The sequence below is a fragment of the Bidens hawaiensis genome, unplaced genomic scaffold (genome assembly GCF_021521415.1).
Source record: "Bidens hawaiensis isolate Kalapana, Puna unplaced genomic scaffold, B.hawaiensis_p1.1 tig00013006_1, whole genome shotgun sequence".
In the NCBI taxonomy this organism is placed as follows: domain Eukaryota; kingdom Viridiplantae; phylum Streptophyta; class Magnoliopsida; order Asterales; family Asteraceae; genus Bidens; species Bidens hawaiensis.
The window spans coordinates 267,322-286,190 of NW_027492092.1; the positions used below are offsets into that span (position 1 = coordinate 267,322).

The following is an 18,869-nucleotide window of genomic DNA, read 5'->3' on the forward strand; positions in this document are numbered from 1 at the left end:
TTTTCGTTATCAATAAACTGGTGGTGATAGTTTTCACCGCCCAGGGTTTTTTTCTCGGTATCCTCAGGATTCGGGTTTTTTCCTCGCAACAAATCCTTGTGTTATAGCATTTAAACGTTCATTTTCATTCAAGCACCACACCTCACTTACTAATTTGGTTACGAAATTGCACTTGTTGATTTTTAACAAAAACACACACACACACACACACATATATATATATATATTAAAAACGAATAATATAAAATAATTCCGAGAATAAAATCTATTTATATTATATACAAAACAACTTTATTTAACTTTTGAGTTGATCTCTGTATACAACAAAACTTCTTGGTGATGTTTAAGATTGGATATTCCTTATTAACTTAGCATTTCTTATATTTCATTACTTTAAGTTCGGTATGTAATTTGTTAAAGAGTGTTACACTTATTTTGTTAACACCTTTTTTCATCAAATATTTAATTTAATTGAAATATTTCCTTGAAGATTAAATTTTCCTAGGTAATAGTATAAATTAATATTATTGAGACATATTCTCAAATTTAGTAGTGTAATAATATGAGCATTTTAAAAGTGTGAAACACATAAGGATTAATAAGGATAATGACGAGTCAAGAATTGTTAGTCATCGTTTTTTTCTAATTAGTTTTGAGGCATAAGCATTGTTGTCATTTGTATTTTATATATGTCTTTTACTGCCTATTAGAAGACATATGTTAATGATTTATTTCATTAACGTATGTTAATCAAACATGACAGTTCACAATAAAATGATGATGACCCATTTAATTCTCTTGTCTATTTAATTTCCTCGCCCATTCGTTCGTTTGCTCATTACATTACCTCATATAAGAAAACGTAACGAGGGAGAGGGGAGAAGTTGATAAACTAAAAAGGCTTACATGTTTAATATTTTATAACTATTAAGAAAATTAATATTCTAAATTATTTATTCAAACTCTCACAGTAGTATTAAAGCTATGCATTCCCTATATATGTCTTATAAGTGTTAAAAACATGAGTTCACATTTATTGATATGCTTCAACATATAAGTTTAGAGCAAACGTAAATGGAATGAAAACCAATTTATATTGCAATTTGAAAGGGATGTGAAAGGATTTGGACACAATCGACGGCTATAAATCGCTATTTATAGCGTGCTGCTTGAGTACGTTCAATGTGTAATATAATAATAATAATAACAACAGCTAAATGGGTATTTGGTCCAAATTTGGTCCAACGCTACCAAGTTGGTGAATACTATATTTTTGAAATAGTGAGTGTTTTAAGTTATTTAGTTGAGAATAAAACATGTAAGAATGAGTGAGTTTTTTTTTTCCTTAAAATTAATATAATAAAATTATATTATTAATTTTTACTTGTCTTCAAATCGACAAAAAAAATGTTTCGAGTTTCTACTCTTTATTACAACGGTAAAGTTAAGTCACACGATAATACAATAATATTAGTATACTTCAAAAGGAGAGTTAAATATTAAGCATGAAAGACTGAAAAAGTAGATTTTCCTAGTATATTTTGTTTGAGAAATAAAATACCTAAAACACTAGCAGTAAACCTTTATTAAAATTTAAAATCATTTATTGTTTAATCATATACCTCATTTAAACCAAAATACGTATTTGTTTTTTGAACAGCCCACACCAAAATATGTATTTAACAAACAATCAAATCACCTCTGAATACATATTTGATATGATACATTTATACATATAGTGTTTTATTTATGGATATTGGTTTTTAATAATTATAACTTTCACTCGCTGATTGATAGCACTCCCAACTTCCGATTTGTTACCCACCAACCTCAGCTTTCACCCTATTTGTTTCTGGTATTCCCGAACTTAACGAATTCTAACTCCGTTAGTTTTCTTGCTGACATGAAATTTTTTATTAATAAAAAGTAGGTTGTGGGTCCAACATCATCTTCTTTCTTCAACATCTTACATCTTCAACCACCTTCAACAATTCAAAACCCTAGATATCAAAAATCCGCCATCATGCCACGTTCACCGCCACCAATCCACCGCCCAAAGCGACCACAATCTCCACCCACAGCCACCATTAGTGTCGTTGGAATCCTTTGCTCGTCGGAAAAACAAGTTGCATGTTTCCGATGAGCACCATATCCATCATTTCACCGCCCACCGTCACAACCACAACCTCCACCCTTCGCCACCACCAGCGTCACACCAAACCACTTTTTGGAACCGTCTGCTCGCCGAAAAAAGGAGTTGCGGGTTTCCAGCGAGCACCATGCTCATCTTTTCTCCACCGGTGCACAATCTTCATGATTTCCATTGTATTTCTACACCTCTGTACCATCTCCGTTGTCAGAAAAACGAGGTCGCCGGAAAAACGAAGTTGTCAGAAAAATGAGGTCTCCGGAAATGGAGGTTGTTGAGGTTTTATGTTGAAGAAAGAAGATGGTGTGGGACCCACAACCTACTTTTTATTAATAAAAAAATCCACATCATCAAGAAAGCTAACGGAGTTAGGGTTCGTTAAGTTTGGAAGTGCCAACAACAAATATGGTGAAAGTTGGGAGTGATGGATAACAAATCAAAAGTTAAGAGTGCTATCAGCTAGTAAGTGAAAGTTAGGAGTATTAAAAACGAATATCCCTTTATTTATTTATGAAGAGAAAGAAAGTAGAATTTAAGAAAGCAACAAAACAAAGTTTGACATCTTGTATCTTTCTTTTGATGATTAGTTGTCATTTGTTTGGGCATAAAATGTCGGAGCACGTACCATTAAAAATATAATTCTGCCAAGAAAGAAATAAAACATATATGTTTTGGTGCATCATCAATTTTGTTCAATTTCCTTGTGTGGCTGCCTGTGAATTGGAAAATGAAATGTACATTCTTATCGGTTTATTGTTTTAACCAAATTTGTTATATTCAACGTATTTCATTTAGTGGGTAAATTTAAAATATAAAGGACAACAAAAATGAGAGGGTTGAGAATTAATCTAATCTATTAATCTTATATTTGAATGATGGAAATTAATTTAAGAAAATAAATTGATAAGAAGGGTGTAAAGGTAATAACCCACTTTTGTTAACTTTCGTTTTTCACATGCAAGGCATGCACATGTCAATTCCCTCATAATTTTAAAACGTCAATAACTTTTTTATGTAACATTATTTTTTGAAAAAACATTCACCATATAACAAGCGTTTTTTTTTTCTTTAATATGGGTATCATATTGTTATATAAAAAAAATTGGTGGGTTTTTTATATTGTGTTATGGTTTTATGCATTGTGTTGTAGATTTTGGTACTGTGTTATCAATTGATACTCATATTAAAGCTAACAATTAAAACAAAGATTACGTCATTGTGTCTTTTTGTTTGCCATTGTGTCTTTGTGCTAATCATTTGTCTTTCTACTTATCATTGTGTATTACGTTCATGTCATTACGTAATATGTAGTTTCCATCGTGTTTTACGTTTTAGGTCATTGTGTTATATGTATTTACCATTGTGTTTTACGTTTCAGGTCATTGTGTTATATGTATTTATCATTGTGTTATACGTTTCATGTAATTGTGTAATATGTATTCATCATTGTGTTTTATGTATTAGATAATTTGTTGTTATTTTATCATTATATTTGCGTATTATTATTACACAACCGTATTATTAGTATTTTAAAAAAACACAATGATGATTTGAAAAACACAATGACAAACAGAAAGACCCAATGACGAAAAGACACAATGACGGAGAAAAACACAACGACAAACAGAAAGACACAATGACGAAAAGACACAAAGACATAATGACGTAATTTATTTTTTTTAGTTTTTATATAACAAAGTCATATTCATATTAAAGATAAAAAACGTTTGTAACTATTGTGATTTTTGTTTTAAAAACTAATATCATATGAAAAAGTTATAAACGTTTTAAAATTATGGAGGAATTGACATATGCTTTACTTGTGGAGAGAGAAAATATGTACTGTTACTTTTATACCCTTTTACCTTTGATCCTCACTTGACACATGTCAATCAACAATGACTTCTCACACTTCTCATTTTTGTTGGCATTTATAGAATAATAACTCAACCCTTCATTTGATAGAATTCTTTCATATATAAAAATAAAATTTATTAAAATGCATTTCCAACCTTTGGTTAGTATAAAAATAAATAAAGAAAAATCTATAAAATACAGTAACGACGGTTATACCAATTACACCAAGTGGTATGGAAACCGGATTGTTGCAAGATAGGTTGATGTGGCAGTGACAACTGTAGGGGTATGGTACTAAACCCGGTTTTACGATCCTAAATTTATTATGTTTGGCTTATTTTATTATATGGACTAATACAATGTTATTGGGCTGAGGGGGTTTTGTGGAGGTAACCCTAACTGGGCCAGGCCCATTAGGGTACCATGATGGTGGCCATGAGACTCTCTATATAAGGAGGTCTCCACCTCCTTATCAAGGGGTCATGCTCAATAAGAGCCACCACCACTTTTTTGTGTCTGTAAACAAGAAATCCTCAGGATATCTTAGCAGTCACCTCCACACCCCCAAAAAACCATTGCAGGTCTCAAGCAGCTGAAGAAGAAGATCAAGACGTGGTTCGTTCATCTCGAAAATCCGTGGAAACATCGTCATGGATCAGGTCAGATTCATTTCATGCTTCGACAACAACAATAGTAAACAACTAAACACCAGCACCTGTCTCTTTTTGCCATTGATTTGTGAAAGAACATATAATAAACCTTTTTTAAAAGAAAAATTATATATATGTTAGTCAACAACTATCTAATAAGAAAAAGTTGTTTTTTCTTTAATCTATAAATAACCCATTCCACGTGACCATTTTTTTTCATCAAAAATTCAAGTAATCTCATGTTCAGTCTTCTCAAACAAGCTAATGCATTGAAGGATCAAATTGCTGAAAATATGGATTTTAGTTGCTTTCTTTTATTAATACTCATTTCATTAACTTCAAACGATGAATTCAGAAAATTTCTCTCTCTCAAGCTCTCTCTCTAACTTCAAAAAGCTACTGACCAGCACATAAGATCAACCATTTATAGACATGGATTTTAACCTATGAAGCACATATATTTATGCGACGGATAAGTTATGTGCTACATAACTTATATTGTCCTATAGGACTTATGCGTTGTCTTAACATATAATATGACATTTACATCAAAATCAATACAAGGCCCTATCTGGATGTTTGAGTATATTTATTTTTAGGTTTTTTTTTAATTATACTTTGTAACTGTTATGTTGTTCTTGTTAATTAGTTTTGTTACAATTTATATAAAATCAATATTTATATTAAAAAAATCAAGAGAGAGAGGGAAAGAGAGTGAAGAGTGATGTTTTATTGGCCAGTTGAAAGGGTACGTATGATGTGGCATTTGCATTAGCACGAAGTGCTCCATACCTAAAAGTCTTATCACTATTTTGTATTTAATTATTTTAACGAATTTATAAATCAAATAAAATGTATTTTGAATTCTATGCATTCGACTTCCCTAACGTGTGGTGACTCTCTCTCTCTTTCTTTCTCTCTCTCTCTCTTAATATACACACACGTAAAAAAAATAATGTAAAAATCGATTTAACATGTAAAAATTAGTTTTGGCATATATTTTTTTATAAACTTTTTTTGGAGCTTTTACATAAATAAATACATGTAAAAGACATTTCAATAACAAAATTTGTTTTACCTCTTTTTTAACTGATTTATTATTTTTTAATTAAAGCGGCTTCTTGTGTTTATGTAAAAAACTCTAAAAACGATTATATAAAAATATGATTTTTACATGTAATTATTTTTTGTGTGTAACCTAGCCTTATATATATAGCCCTAGATTGTTAGCTTAATACGTTTAGAGATAACGCCTTTTTAAAAACCTTGACAACAACAATCTTGTGAACCATATCTAGGGGAGAAAGCGAGACACGCATTTATCTCCCTGTTATACGTTTGATTAATTGTGTTAGCTCATTAAAAATTTTACCAAAAAGATCGGTGCGACATAACTTAGTGAAGAGAAATAAGTGTAATGCGTATAATACAGCGTCAACTTAATATATATGTGTGCGCGCGTGCGCGCGTGTGATGCTCCCTGTCTTTTTAAAAAGTTGCTCGAAACTTGTGCACTTAAGGGTGTTTGGGTGAGCTTTTAAAATTTACTTAATTGATTTTTGAAAAACATGATGTGTTTGACAAAACCCCTCCAAAAGCTTTAAAATTGAGTTTTTCAAAAATGTTTTTCCTTTTCAAAAATAAAACAAGCAAATAAACAAGTTTGAAAAGCTTATTAAAACACCCCCTTAATGACTTCGAGTGCATCATTACTTGAACAAGCACGAGGCCCACTTAAAACATGTCGTTTGATATTTTGATGAACAATTCTTTAGACTGAGCAAATTCGTATTATCTTTATACAAGACTTTTAGCGACTCCTCTCATAAGCGTGCCACATGATCTAAGATTGCGTTATGATACATTCTATAACATTTCGGATTTTTCGTATTTGTTTAAACCAATTCGAAAAGGTAATTCAGATCTTTCGAACTATTTAAAATTTATATTTATTGGAATTTAACTTGGTTCAACTTATTTTATAATTTAATAACTTTCAATTATGCCAAATAGCCCATAAAAACCTTTAAATCGCTTAAAACGGCTAAAATTCGCATTTTCGGGAATTATAAGGACTAGTTTTGTCTTTTCTTTTCTATTTTCAATTAAATTAACGAAACTTAAGCTCCAAGATATGTCAATTAATTTTATAAAACATTCTAATTTCGTTTTATTGCTGTCCAAACCGAATCTTTAAGTTATTATACCCGATTTTGTCTTTAATTGATTATTCGGTTTCCTAAAATAGTTATTTCCTAATAAACAAGTCTTAACCCTTAATATTTAAACAAGGCATATCCTAAAACCCTAAATTATTACTTCAATACCAGCCACCCTCTCAAAAACCCACGAAATTCCTTTCCCCATTGTCGGTTTCTTCACGTTCTTCAAGCCTTTGTTGACTTTCAGGCTTCAAGACCCTTTGACCTCGATTATCTCTTGTTTCATTCATCGTTCGGGTAAGTTGTCTTATTCAATATTGTATATTTTTATCTGTATAACAAAAACCCTCAATCAATCTTTCTGATTGAGGGAGTCTCGGTGGTCAATTGGACTCAAACCCGGTTAAGGGCATAATAGTCAACAAGTTTGACTTAAGGGTTTCTCATACTTCTAGTCGGATTCAACGTTCGGTCCAGAAGACTTTTATTCTCGTAACGTAATTTTAAGGCTACTGACCAAAACCTGACTTCCAACTCGCTGTTCGGATTCTGGTCAGTACCAGCTCGCTTAAATCTTAAAACAAACATAACTTGAGTTCTAAACGTCCGTTTGGATTGATTCCAGCGGCCACGAGTTCGTTTTTATTTATATTATCATATCCTAAAATCTAAGATTTTGAATTATATATATCGTTTGACATGTAGTGGACGACTCGCTTATTAGTTAGCTCGTTTAATCGCATTTAGTAATGGCTTAAGGTGAGTTTACCATTCCCCTTTTTATTTTACAACTTTTCTAAACATTTTGGGGAAATATGCGTACGTAATTATATTTTCATACTATATATATTCAAACAAATGCATACGTGTTGTTGTGCAGTGATTTAATCAAACTTACGTGCTAATTGCTTACTTGTGTTATCATTCAATCAATCGTATGTTGGAGTTACTATTCAATCAATCATATAGCGGGTGTTCCTGCTGGTGACCAATGCCCGATTCGCTTGGCAACGGTCCACATACTTGTTTACGGTTTGATTTCATTATTCGCACTTATTCACGTTATGCTTATTTATTTGTTGTGTCAAACTGGTGATATTCTCACTCAACTTTATGTTGACAAAAACTCCATTTTATACGCATATGCAGGCTACTCGTATGGAAGATTGAAGCTTGGACACGTAGACAAGACTTTAGGATGAAATCAAGTTAAAATTTATTTGAATTCATATTTGTTATTTAAATTGGTTATTGTATTTGTAAACGTGTGTGTAAGTTGAAATTAAAATAATTAATTAGATATGATCACTTTTGTACTATGATAGTATCTTCGAGCTGTGAGCAATTGGATCACGCCTCGGGATTTCCGCCTTAGGTTGGGGTGTGACACCTTCCATATTTCTATAAGACTAACCAAATATTTTCATTAGGCTAGTAAAATAGAAACTCATATATTTCATACTTTAAAGGTATCAGAATATCTGTTAGATCTCATTCCAATGTCTCTTCACCAGACATGAGCTATAGTTGTCGGTGAATTGAAAAATAATATATCTAATCGTGTATAGCTAGCAAAAAAAATATTAATACAACAATTGCATTTAACCGTGGTACTTACATACCAAGTTTTTGCCATTATTTAAAAGGGGCGTTTCCATGTCTAATAACTTAAAAATGTTTCATATGCTTATAGGGAGAGCTTTGTCCATATACTATGTATCAACATCTTTTTTATGTAGTTTCATTGATAAGTAGAAATATCACTATACAAATGTTTTACGTAGAGTTAAGACATCAATTTGCTATACTCAATTATATGCAAGTTTTTTTCTAAATTTGATGAACTATTGGTTCAAAAATTTTTATATTTCATAATAGAATTCATATTGTGAATTCCCCCCCCCCCCCCCCATCTTTGGCTAATGTTTTATATGAAACATTTCTTGAGAAACTGTGATTTTGTTGTTTCCATCATTTCTAGCATTACAATATATACAAAATTATCATCAACGCTGATTTTGTTTCAAGTCTATACATTTTTAGGTATGATATAATTCGTGGAGATTTCTTTATTTTTCAGTTTTAAGTTTTACCAAGGACCATCATGTCTAGTTTATCTTCAAAAAACCCTATTACTATTACCTTAACTTGATTATGTTCATTGTGTGGTCCAGTTTGTAAGATAAAAGTTATTATTGGAATCGATTTATCTACCAAGTTTCATACACGTGTTAGACATAATATAGTTATCCTTTTAGTAACTAGTATCAGGTGGAGGATTAACAATTCATATATGCGGCTTATTCGATATGTATAAGATCACTTGATGCTTTAGGTAATTGACTTACTAGTCTTGGTAAATGAGCTACTCTTTAAATTACAATTCACATCAGTTAGTTTGAGTATCAATGCAAGAGACTGATAATTTATTCTAACTAGTTTTTCATTTTGTTTATCATTATATTAAAAATACGAATTCACTGAAATTAAAGTTGGTAAATTGAGCCATAAACATATCCATTGCTAGTGGAACAAAGTACTTAGCTACGAAAGGTTATTTTTATCCAACATGCATCCTTAATCTTTTATGAGATATCATATTTGTGCGTTATAGAATAGCAAAAGCCACATGAGAATGGGGGCTTGTGGTGGTGGACGACCGGTGATGGGAGTCGGTGATGAAATTGAGGCTGGGGGACAAAGATCGACGGGGAGAGAAAGAGGGGGGTGGGTTGTGGATTAGGTTTATTACTATTGCGATTATTATTATTATTATTATTGTAATAATAATTATTATTAATAATATATGAGTGGCTCATCAAAATATTAACATAAAAGGTATTTTGTATCTTACAATAAATTTATTTTTGGTACGTCACATGCTATGTTATTAAAAACTAACGGAGTCACGATTTATTAGATTTGTTAGTAGAGATTAATATTAGCAAAATTATTAACAAATTTTCCTAAATTATATGATAAATAAATAGTGAGTCTTACATGTGTAATTAAACAAAACCAATCTATTGACTTGGGTTATATAGTGAAGACTTAAGTTTGAATCCCATTGTGTCATATCTGGGTGAATATTGGCAATAAAGGATTTAACCTAAGCCTTATACAAAGGTTGCCAGTTTGAATTCTGAGCCTACTGGGTTTTCGTCCCACTGTGTGTTACGCTAGATAGTTTTGCTCTTATGATGACACAATGACTGTCAAGTGGCAGTCAACAGTATGGTCTCCTAGGGGAATGTCCAAGCCAAACTCTAAAACCAGCGTGAGCCCGGTTAAGACAACATAGTCTGACCAGAGTGAAGTATCGGGGCTCTCTAAATTTAAAAAATATCGTATCCTAACTACAAGAAAGTCGACGTTCTAAAAAAAATCTATTGACTTGTTTTAAGGATGTTGATAACCTAAATCACCCTACATATTATAATTCAAATATTAGTTCATCAGTTTTATAGTTTTGTAAACCAAAAGAATAGAATTTATTTAAAAAACACATTCGGCTAGTCTTTTACCAGTTACCTCTCTTTCTCTCTCTAGTCAGCCTTGTAGATTTGGTATTGGTATAGGTATAGGTGGCCTCTCTCCATTTCCCAACCATAATTCATCAAAACACACATTTGGGTTTCTTTTCTTTTATTTTCCCCCTTTTCACAATCTTTTACGCTTTCTTGATTTTCAACTCAATTTTCAAGAAACATGGGGGAAGAGAAGCCTGAGGTTCTTGAAGCTGTCTTGAAGGAAACTGTAGATTTGGTATGGATTTTGGATCTGGGTTTTTAATATTTTTGCATAATTTTTTGTTTTTCTTCATAAAGTTTTGATTTTTAGTGATTTTTGAGTGTTTCTTGAGTGTTTTTTTGTGTTTTTTTTTTGCAGGAAAGTATACCCATTGAGGAGGTTTTTGAGACCTTGAGATGTACCAAAGATGGGCTCACTACTGCTGCTGCTGAGCAAAGACTGGTCATTTTTGGCCATAACAAGCTTGAAGAAAAAAAGGTTAACCCTAATAAAAATTAAAGATTTTTAAAAAGTTTTTAACTTTTTTATAAATTTGCTAACTTTATGATGTGGGTGTGTTCAGGAGAGCAAATTCTTGAAGTTTTTGGGGTTTATGTGGAACCCTTTGTCATGGGTGATGGAAGCTGCTGCTATTATGGCAATTGCTCTTGCAAATGGAGGAGTAAGAGCTAAAAACCAAGAACCCTAATTAAATTCAAGATTTTCTTGAAAATTTAATTACCATTTTACCCTCTTGAAAACCCTAATTGGGTTCAAATTTTTGCAGGGAAAGCCTCCTGATTGGCAGGACTTTGTGGGTATTATCACTCTGTTGATTATCAACTCCACAATTAGTTTTATTGAGGAAAATAATGCTGGTAATGCAGCAGCTGCTCTTATGGCTCGTCTTGCTCCAAAAGCAAAGGTATTATTTGTGTTATTTTTTATTTCATAATTTTTAAAATCTCGATATGGTTTTTTTGTTCTTGATTTGTAGTTTATTGTTATGAAGTTTATAAAATATTTTTCATTTTTTTTTCTGAACAGCAAGTATTGTTTTTTCCACTTTAAAATCCACCAAAAGATTTTTCATAGTTTGGATATGATTATTTTGTTCTTGATTTATTAAATATTATTATAAGTTTTATATAAGTTTTTTTCATATCATTTATTTTATTCACAGTTCAACACTTTGGATATGATTCTTTTGTTATTGAATTATTAATTATTAGTATTACTATGAAATTTATAAAAGATTTTTTTATGTCATTTATTTTTTCATAGTTCAACAATTTGGATATGATGTTTTTGTTCTTGATTTATTAATTATTACTATGAATTTAAAAAAAATGTTTTTCATACATTTAGTTTTTTTGTACCTCAACAAGTTAGATATGATGCTTTTGTTTTTAATTTATTAATTATTACTTCGAATTTTATAATTAACATATAAATTTTTTTTTTCATATTTCAGCAATTTTGGAAATAATAATTTTGTTCTTGATTAACTAATTATTATCATAAATTTGTTAAAAGATCTTACGTGATGGGAGATGGAATGAGGAAGATGCTTCGATGTTGGTCCCTGGTGATATAATTAGCATCAAATTAGGGGATATTATTCCTGCTGATGCTCGTTTGCTCGATGGTGATCCTTTAAAGATTGATCAGGTCAGCAGTCAACCATAGTCAACCATCTGTAATTCTGTATAACTATTTTATTATTTTGTACTGAATCAACCAAACCGTCTTTTGTAGTCGGCTTTAACCGGTGAGTCCCTCCCGGTCACAAAGGGTCCCGGAGACGGTGTGTATTCTGGTTCGACATGCAAACAAGGTGAGATCGAGGCTGTTGTGATTGCCACCGGGGTCCACACGTTCTTTGGTAAAGCTGCGCATCTAGTCGATAGCACAAACCAAGTCGGTCACTTTCAAAAAGTTAGCACGAACAAGATTCAAACTTTACATTCCGGGTTTCAAGATTTTGTTTTTCAAGATTTCACATACTTTTGATTTAACGGGTTTTCAAGATTTCACATACTTTTGACTTTCTTGTTAGGTGTTGACCGCGATTGGGAACTTCTGCATTTGTTCTATTGCTGTTGGAATGATTATTGAAATCATTGTAATGTTCCCGATTCAAGATCGAGAATACCGGCCTGGAATTGATAATCTTCTCGTGCTATTAATTGGAGGCATTCCGATCGCTATGCCTACCGTTCTTTCTGTTACAATGGCAATCGGGTCCCACCGATTGGCTCAACAGGTTTCTTGACTTCTTAAAAGTTTATATTCTTATAGATTCTTTGTGGTTAATAGCTTAATTTTGTATTAATATGATTATTACAGGGTGCAATTACGAAACGAATGACTGCGATAGAAGAAATGGCGGGAATGGATGTACTCTGTAGCGACAAGACCGGAACATTGACTTTGAACAAGCTTACAGTTGACAAGAATCTTATCGAGGTCTGTTTTACAGATGCCTGTTTCTTTTTCTGTAACAAGTTTTATGTACTTGACTTTTGGTTTGACTATTTGAGTTGACTTTATTTGTAGGTTTTTGCTAAAGGTGTAGATGCAGACACGGTTGTTCTGATGGCGGCTCGTGCCTCCAGAACCGAAAACCAGGATGCGATCGATGCTGCAATTGTTGGTATGCTGGCTGACCCAAAAGAGGTAAGAATATTTTTTTTTAAATTATATAATTTCATAACTTATTTAAGTAACTTATTTTATATCTTAATAGGCGCGTGCTGACATTCAAGAATTGCACTTTTTGCCATTTAATCCAACTGATAAGCGTACGGCTTTAACTTATTTGGACAAGGACGGTAAAATGCATAGAGTCAGCAAAGGTGCCCCCGAGCAGGTCTGTATTCTTTTAATATTGTGTATAAAAAGAGTTGGTTTTTTGTATATTACTTTTAATTTATTTATATATGCTTTCAAAATCATTGCAGATCTTGAATCTCGCACACAACAAATCGGACATAGAACGCCGAGTTCATGCTGTCATTGATAAATTTGCAGACCGTGGGTTAAGGTCACTTGCTGTTGCATACCAGGTGATCTATATATATATATGTATGTATATTAATTTGTTTTTAGGTTTGATTGCTGAGTGTTTATTTTATTTATTAATTTATTGTTTTTGTGAAAATAGGAAGTTCCTGAAGGGCGGAAAGAGAGTCCTGGTGGGCCATGGCAGTTTATCGGGCTAATGCCACTCTTTGACCCGCCACGTCATGATAGCGCCGAGACAATTCGGAGGGCGTTGAATCTTGGCGTGAATGTTAAGATGATTACAGGTGCATTTTGTTTGGAAGCTTTTGTTTTGACTTTTTGAGGTCAAACATTTGTTCTGAATAAATCAATATATATGGTTTCTTAGTAAAGAAATTGACAAGTATAAGTGGACAACAAGCGTAATGAATATATTCACTATTCACTGGAAAATTGTTTTCAATTTTGGTTTTGAATGGTATTAGGTTTGACCTCAAAAAGTCAAAAGCTATTTCTTGTAAGAGAGTTAGCAATAGTACTTTCGACTGTTGCACTTATGTTGTTTAACCTGTTTCTAAAATACAAGAGGTATCAGTTTGACCTATTAATGGGTCAATTTGGGTTACTTAGATCTCAATCCGGTCAACTAAGTCAAATGCATAATCAATGAAAAGTAAACTGATGAAACTTTGTACAACCTCCTAAATTTTATATAAAATTTACAAATTTTGTTATTTTCTTAATCATATCTAACATGTGAATTATCGATAGAAAGATTGACGAAAAAGTGCTCAAGCACTAAAAAAGTAACCCGGTTTGACCTGTTAACCTGGTCAACCACGCGCCAAATACTAAGTTTTCCATCTTTTAACAGGTGATCAACTGGCAATTGGGAAAGAAACCGGAAGGCGTCTCGGTATGGGAACCAATATGTATCCATCCTCAGCTTTGCTCGGTCAAAACAAAGATGAGTCGATCGCTGCGTTACCCATCGATGAACTTATAGAGAAAGCCGATGGTTTTGCCGGTGTTTTCCCGGGTACGTGTTTCCATTTAAGTTGACGAAAATTAAAACTATATAACATATCTAGTATTATACATAATAACAATGGTACATAACCTTGTGATATTGTTTCAGAGCACAAATACGAGATAGTAAAACGTTTACAAGCAAGGAAACACATATGTGGGATGACTGGAGACGGAGTAAATGATGCTCCTGCCCTCAAAAAAGCTGATATTGGAATTGCGGTGGCGGATGCAACCGATGCAGCCCGTAGTGCTTCTGACATTGTTCTTACTGAGCCTGGGCTAAGTGTCATCATCAGCGCTGTTTTGACCAGTCGGGCCATCTTCCAAAGGATGAAAAACTACACGGTATGACCCGACCTGTTAAACCTTATGTAGCTTGTTTTAAAACATTTCTTTTGAGTCTTAACTGTATTTGTGTTTTTGGCAGATTTATGCAGTTTCAATCACCATCCGTATTGTGGTAGGTTATATAGTATTATCTCATGAATGTTATGTTTTTTTGTGTGTAATATTGATATTTTTTACTTTATTTATATCATTATTATTATTTTCATGTGTCAGCTTGGTTTTATGCTGCTGGCTTTGATTTGGAGGTTTGACTTCCCGCCTTTCATGGTGCTTATCATCGCAATCCTGAATGATGGTTCGTGTTTGTTTATCATCTCTGATCTCAATTCCATTTTATTAGATAAAAGATATAATAATAATAATAATAATATTTCGTTGCAGGAACCATAATGACTATATCAAAGGATAGAGTGAAGCCATCGCCTCTTCCCGATAGCTGGAAACTGGCCGAGATTTTCACCACTGGGGTGGTTCTTGGTAGCTATTTGGCCATGATGACAGTTATATTTTTCTGGGCGGCTTATAAAACAAACTTCTTTCCGGTATGTGCATTTATGATTTAGCATCTTATCATATGCCTTTTCTAGCAGTCACAAGATTTGGCGAGCCAGGCCGGGCCGGTTGGGTTGACCTGAGCTCAACTTGTTTTGAGCACTGTTTTTGAAGCTCGAGCTTGGTCTCGGCTTGTTTATTATTCTTTACTTAACTTATATGCATTTATAATTATTTTTTTTATATATTTTAAATTATAACTTTTGTAACATAATATTTTTTAGTTATTTTATCATAATTTTTTATGTAATAATTATTACTTAAATGTATATTAAAATATTAAATAAAAGCTCCATAAATAATTACCTCGTTTAGGCTCATATCCAACTCGTTATTTGAAGATCGGGCTCGGGATAGCTTATTAAACAAGCTTGTTTTTAGGCTTGAGTTCAGCTCGATTCGAACTTTTAGCGAGCCGATCTCGATTAGCTGAAGAGCAGCTTGGCATATATCCACTACTGGCTCGTAACACTTAAAAACAACAGTTATAGAAACGGAAACCTATAAAACAATGACATGGCATTAGTTGATAACTTGTTATGCCGTCACTTACATCGGCCTTTTTATTAATGTATCTCCAGCGTACATTTGGCGTGCCAACACTTGAAAAAACCGCACATGATGACTTCCGGAAGCTGGCGTCAGCAATATACCTCCAAGTCAGCACAATCAGCCAAGCTCTTATTTTCGTAACGAGATCTAGAAGCTGGTCATTTGTGGAACGTCCTGGTTGGCTGCTTGTTATTGCTTTTGCGATTGCCCAATTGGTAAATTAATATACCGTGTTTTTATTCTAAAATGACAATGAATAAACTAATAATAATATCTATGCTTTCGGTTTGTACCAGATTGCTACTTTAATCGCGGTTTATGCCAACTGGAGCTTTGCGGCTGTTGAAGGAATCGGGTGGGGATGGGCGGGAGTCATATGGCTCTACAATATTGTATTCTATTTCCCGCTCGATCTCATCAAGTTCTTTATCCGATACGCGCTTAGCGGGCGGGCCTGGGACCTTGTTATTGAGAATAGGGTATGTGAATATGTGCCGACTTTGTGTGGTATAAACTTGGATGGAAATGTTTTGTTTTGTCTAATGATATTTTTTTTTTGCGTTTTTTAAGATTGCGTTCACGAGACAAAAGGACTTTGGAAAGGAGCAACGTGAGCTTCAATGGGCCCACGCGCAACGAACCCTTCACGGGCTTGAAGTTCCCGACACTAAAATGTTTGATAACCGCACCAATGTCTCTGAACTTAATCAAATGGCCGAAGAAGCTAAACGGAGGGCTGAAATCGCAAGGTATGGCCAAAATAATATTTTTTTTGTAATCATGTTTTCAGATTATTATTATACTAGTTTTAGAGCCCGTGTTACACACGGGATAATTCAAATTATAAGTAAAATAAATAACTAAATAGCGTATATTAAAAAAATGTATTACATTTATGCTTGTATCTATACAATGCGTACGTAAATTGATTTTATTCATATCACAAAATGGTTTTTTAAATGAACTTAATAAAAAAGTCCGTGAAAAATCGTACTCGAGAATGCTTCTTTCTATTGAAAAATTCATTCTCGGTGTCATATATGTATAATTGAAAGAATTTTGGTTATGAACCAATTTCGAAAATAAGACTTCTCATACGATAGTACTAACCACTCAGCCTAAATACAAAAGAGGCGTTACATTTATTGATATATTTATCAATTTACCACCCATCAAAGGAAAATAGGATATTAAATTGTAACAATGGATGTTCTTCAAGAACCATGTTTTTCTGAGCTACACCATAAAAAATATGTTGAAAAGTTTTAGAGGGCTTCTCGACTTGGTCATAATGACAACATAAAAAATAACATGTTAACCCATTCAATTTTGTGAATATTTTGTTTCATTTGAGCATAGTTTTGCATGATATGCTTCCCATATAACGTTCTGATCACCATTGAAGGAAAAATTAATGCTGACATATATAAATATTTGAAGTTTGATAAGAGTTAAAAGCATTGATTAGCATGGGAGTGGCATGTCGAAAGTGTCGCAATCTTTTCTTAAGTTTTTAATAGTTGAGGGGAAAATAGTCAATTTGCTAAATCCCGAACCTTTTGATTATTTTAAAAAATGCGCTTAAAAATAAACTTGAAACCCGAATCATGTTTAAAATTCTAACTTTCATACTTTTGACATTTTAAATTCAACACTTTGAACCCATAACAAATTTGACGATAAATCTATTTTGCATTCTCAAACTTTTTAAAATACTCAAAATTTTCATTTTTGACCTGTAACAAATTTTGACCTAAATGTATTTAACTTGTAACAAACAATCTATTTACCAATTTTTGACACATAAAATCAAATTTAACTTCCACAAAAAACCCGAAACAATTTTCATTTGAGAAACATGATTTGTTGTTGATTTTTGGAATTTACCAAGTATTTGAAATATATAGTAGAATAATCTGTTAATATTTATATTTATAAAAATATATAGATATTATATAAATATAGTGTAAAAGGAAAGTGGATAATTATTGATTTATTACATATATTAAGATATATTAGTTTTGGAGGGAAAAAATTGTGAGAATTAACCAAAACATGACAAGTGTCTCAATTTATTTTATTTTATTAGAATAGGTAGATTTTCTGAATGATGTTTGGGTTTTTGTTAGGTTGAGAGAATTGCACACGTTGAAGGGTCATGTGGAGTCGGTGGTTAGACTGAAGGGTCTTGACATAGAGACGATCCAACAAGCGTACACCGTGTGAGAAACAGGTGGCTGTCGGTTAATTATGGAACAGTCGTTTTTGGTTTCTTGTTTTATTTTGTGTCGTGTTGGCTCGTGATCCCACGCACTTGTGACTGGGAAAACGAGAACCCGTAATATGCTGTGCATATGGCTTTGGCTTCATACTTAAGAGTAGATGTGACATTTTTGACGCATTTATGAGAAAATCATATGGGTTGTGTTTTGTTTTAAACGGCCAAATTTGAAAATCGACTGACTGATGATGAATCGAGACAAACGGGTTAGATATATTGTTAACAGATATTTTCGGCTAGTTGGCGGGTCACACAACCCATGTGTTTCTGTTTGATAACAAGGTCAACAACATGTTCACCTCATTGATTATCATAAATGGTACCATAACTATCGAAATCGATAAGCGTGTGCATTATTGCAAACAAGTTTTATTAGTCAGCTATGCCTAAATATTTAGCCATATATGAACTGACAAAACACTTCATGTTAGGAAGGATGCAACAATTAGGTTTAAAAGATAGAGTGGGTAACAAAATACACTTAGATCCTATATATGAAGGTGCGTTGAATTTGGTTTGGTTAGACGTACAATTGCGAATCCGAATCGGCTTGGATATTGATTATGAACAAAAAAGTTCAAATTGGAATAATCCGATCCGAACTAACTGAATAGCTGTTATCTGAACCAATAAAGATCCATGATCATTACTAATGTTAATCTCTTTCTTCTCTCTTTCATGAGAGTTACTTTGACCCATCACACTTGCATCTCACCTTTAAAGGAAGAGAAAGATCATTACTAATGTTAATCTCTTTCTTCTCTCTTTCA

General features: G+C 32.7%; 1 protein-coding gene across 1 annotated transcript; it reads left to right on the top strand.

Annotated features, from left to right (window-relative positions):
- The first annotated feature begins 10,445 nt into the window (after positions 1-10,445).
- Positions 10,446-18,251, top strand: LOC143542947 (plasma membrane ATPase 1). Its single transcript, XM_077035402.1, has 21 exons — positions 10,446-10,583; positions 10,707-10,826; positions 10,912-11,010; positions 11,116-11,253; positions 11,865-11,999; positions 12,087-12,266; positions 12,388-12,594; positions 12,678-12,797; positions 12,888-13,007; positions 13,078-13,200; positions 13,292-13,396; positions 13,495-13,639; positions 14,209-14,373; positions 14,473-14,711; positions 14,794-14,826; positions 14,928-15,009; positions 15,096-15,256; positions 15,848-16,033; positions 16,115-16,297; positions 16,389-16,567; positions 17,948-18,251. The coding sequence occupies exons 1-21, from the start codon at positions 10,527-10,529 to the stop codon at positions 18,042-18,044; spliced, it is 2,874 nt and encodes a 957-aa protein (XP_076891517.1). The 5' UTR covers positions 10,446-10,526; the 3' UTR covers positions 18,045-18,251.
- Positions 18,252-18,869: the final 618 nt, after the last annotated feature.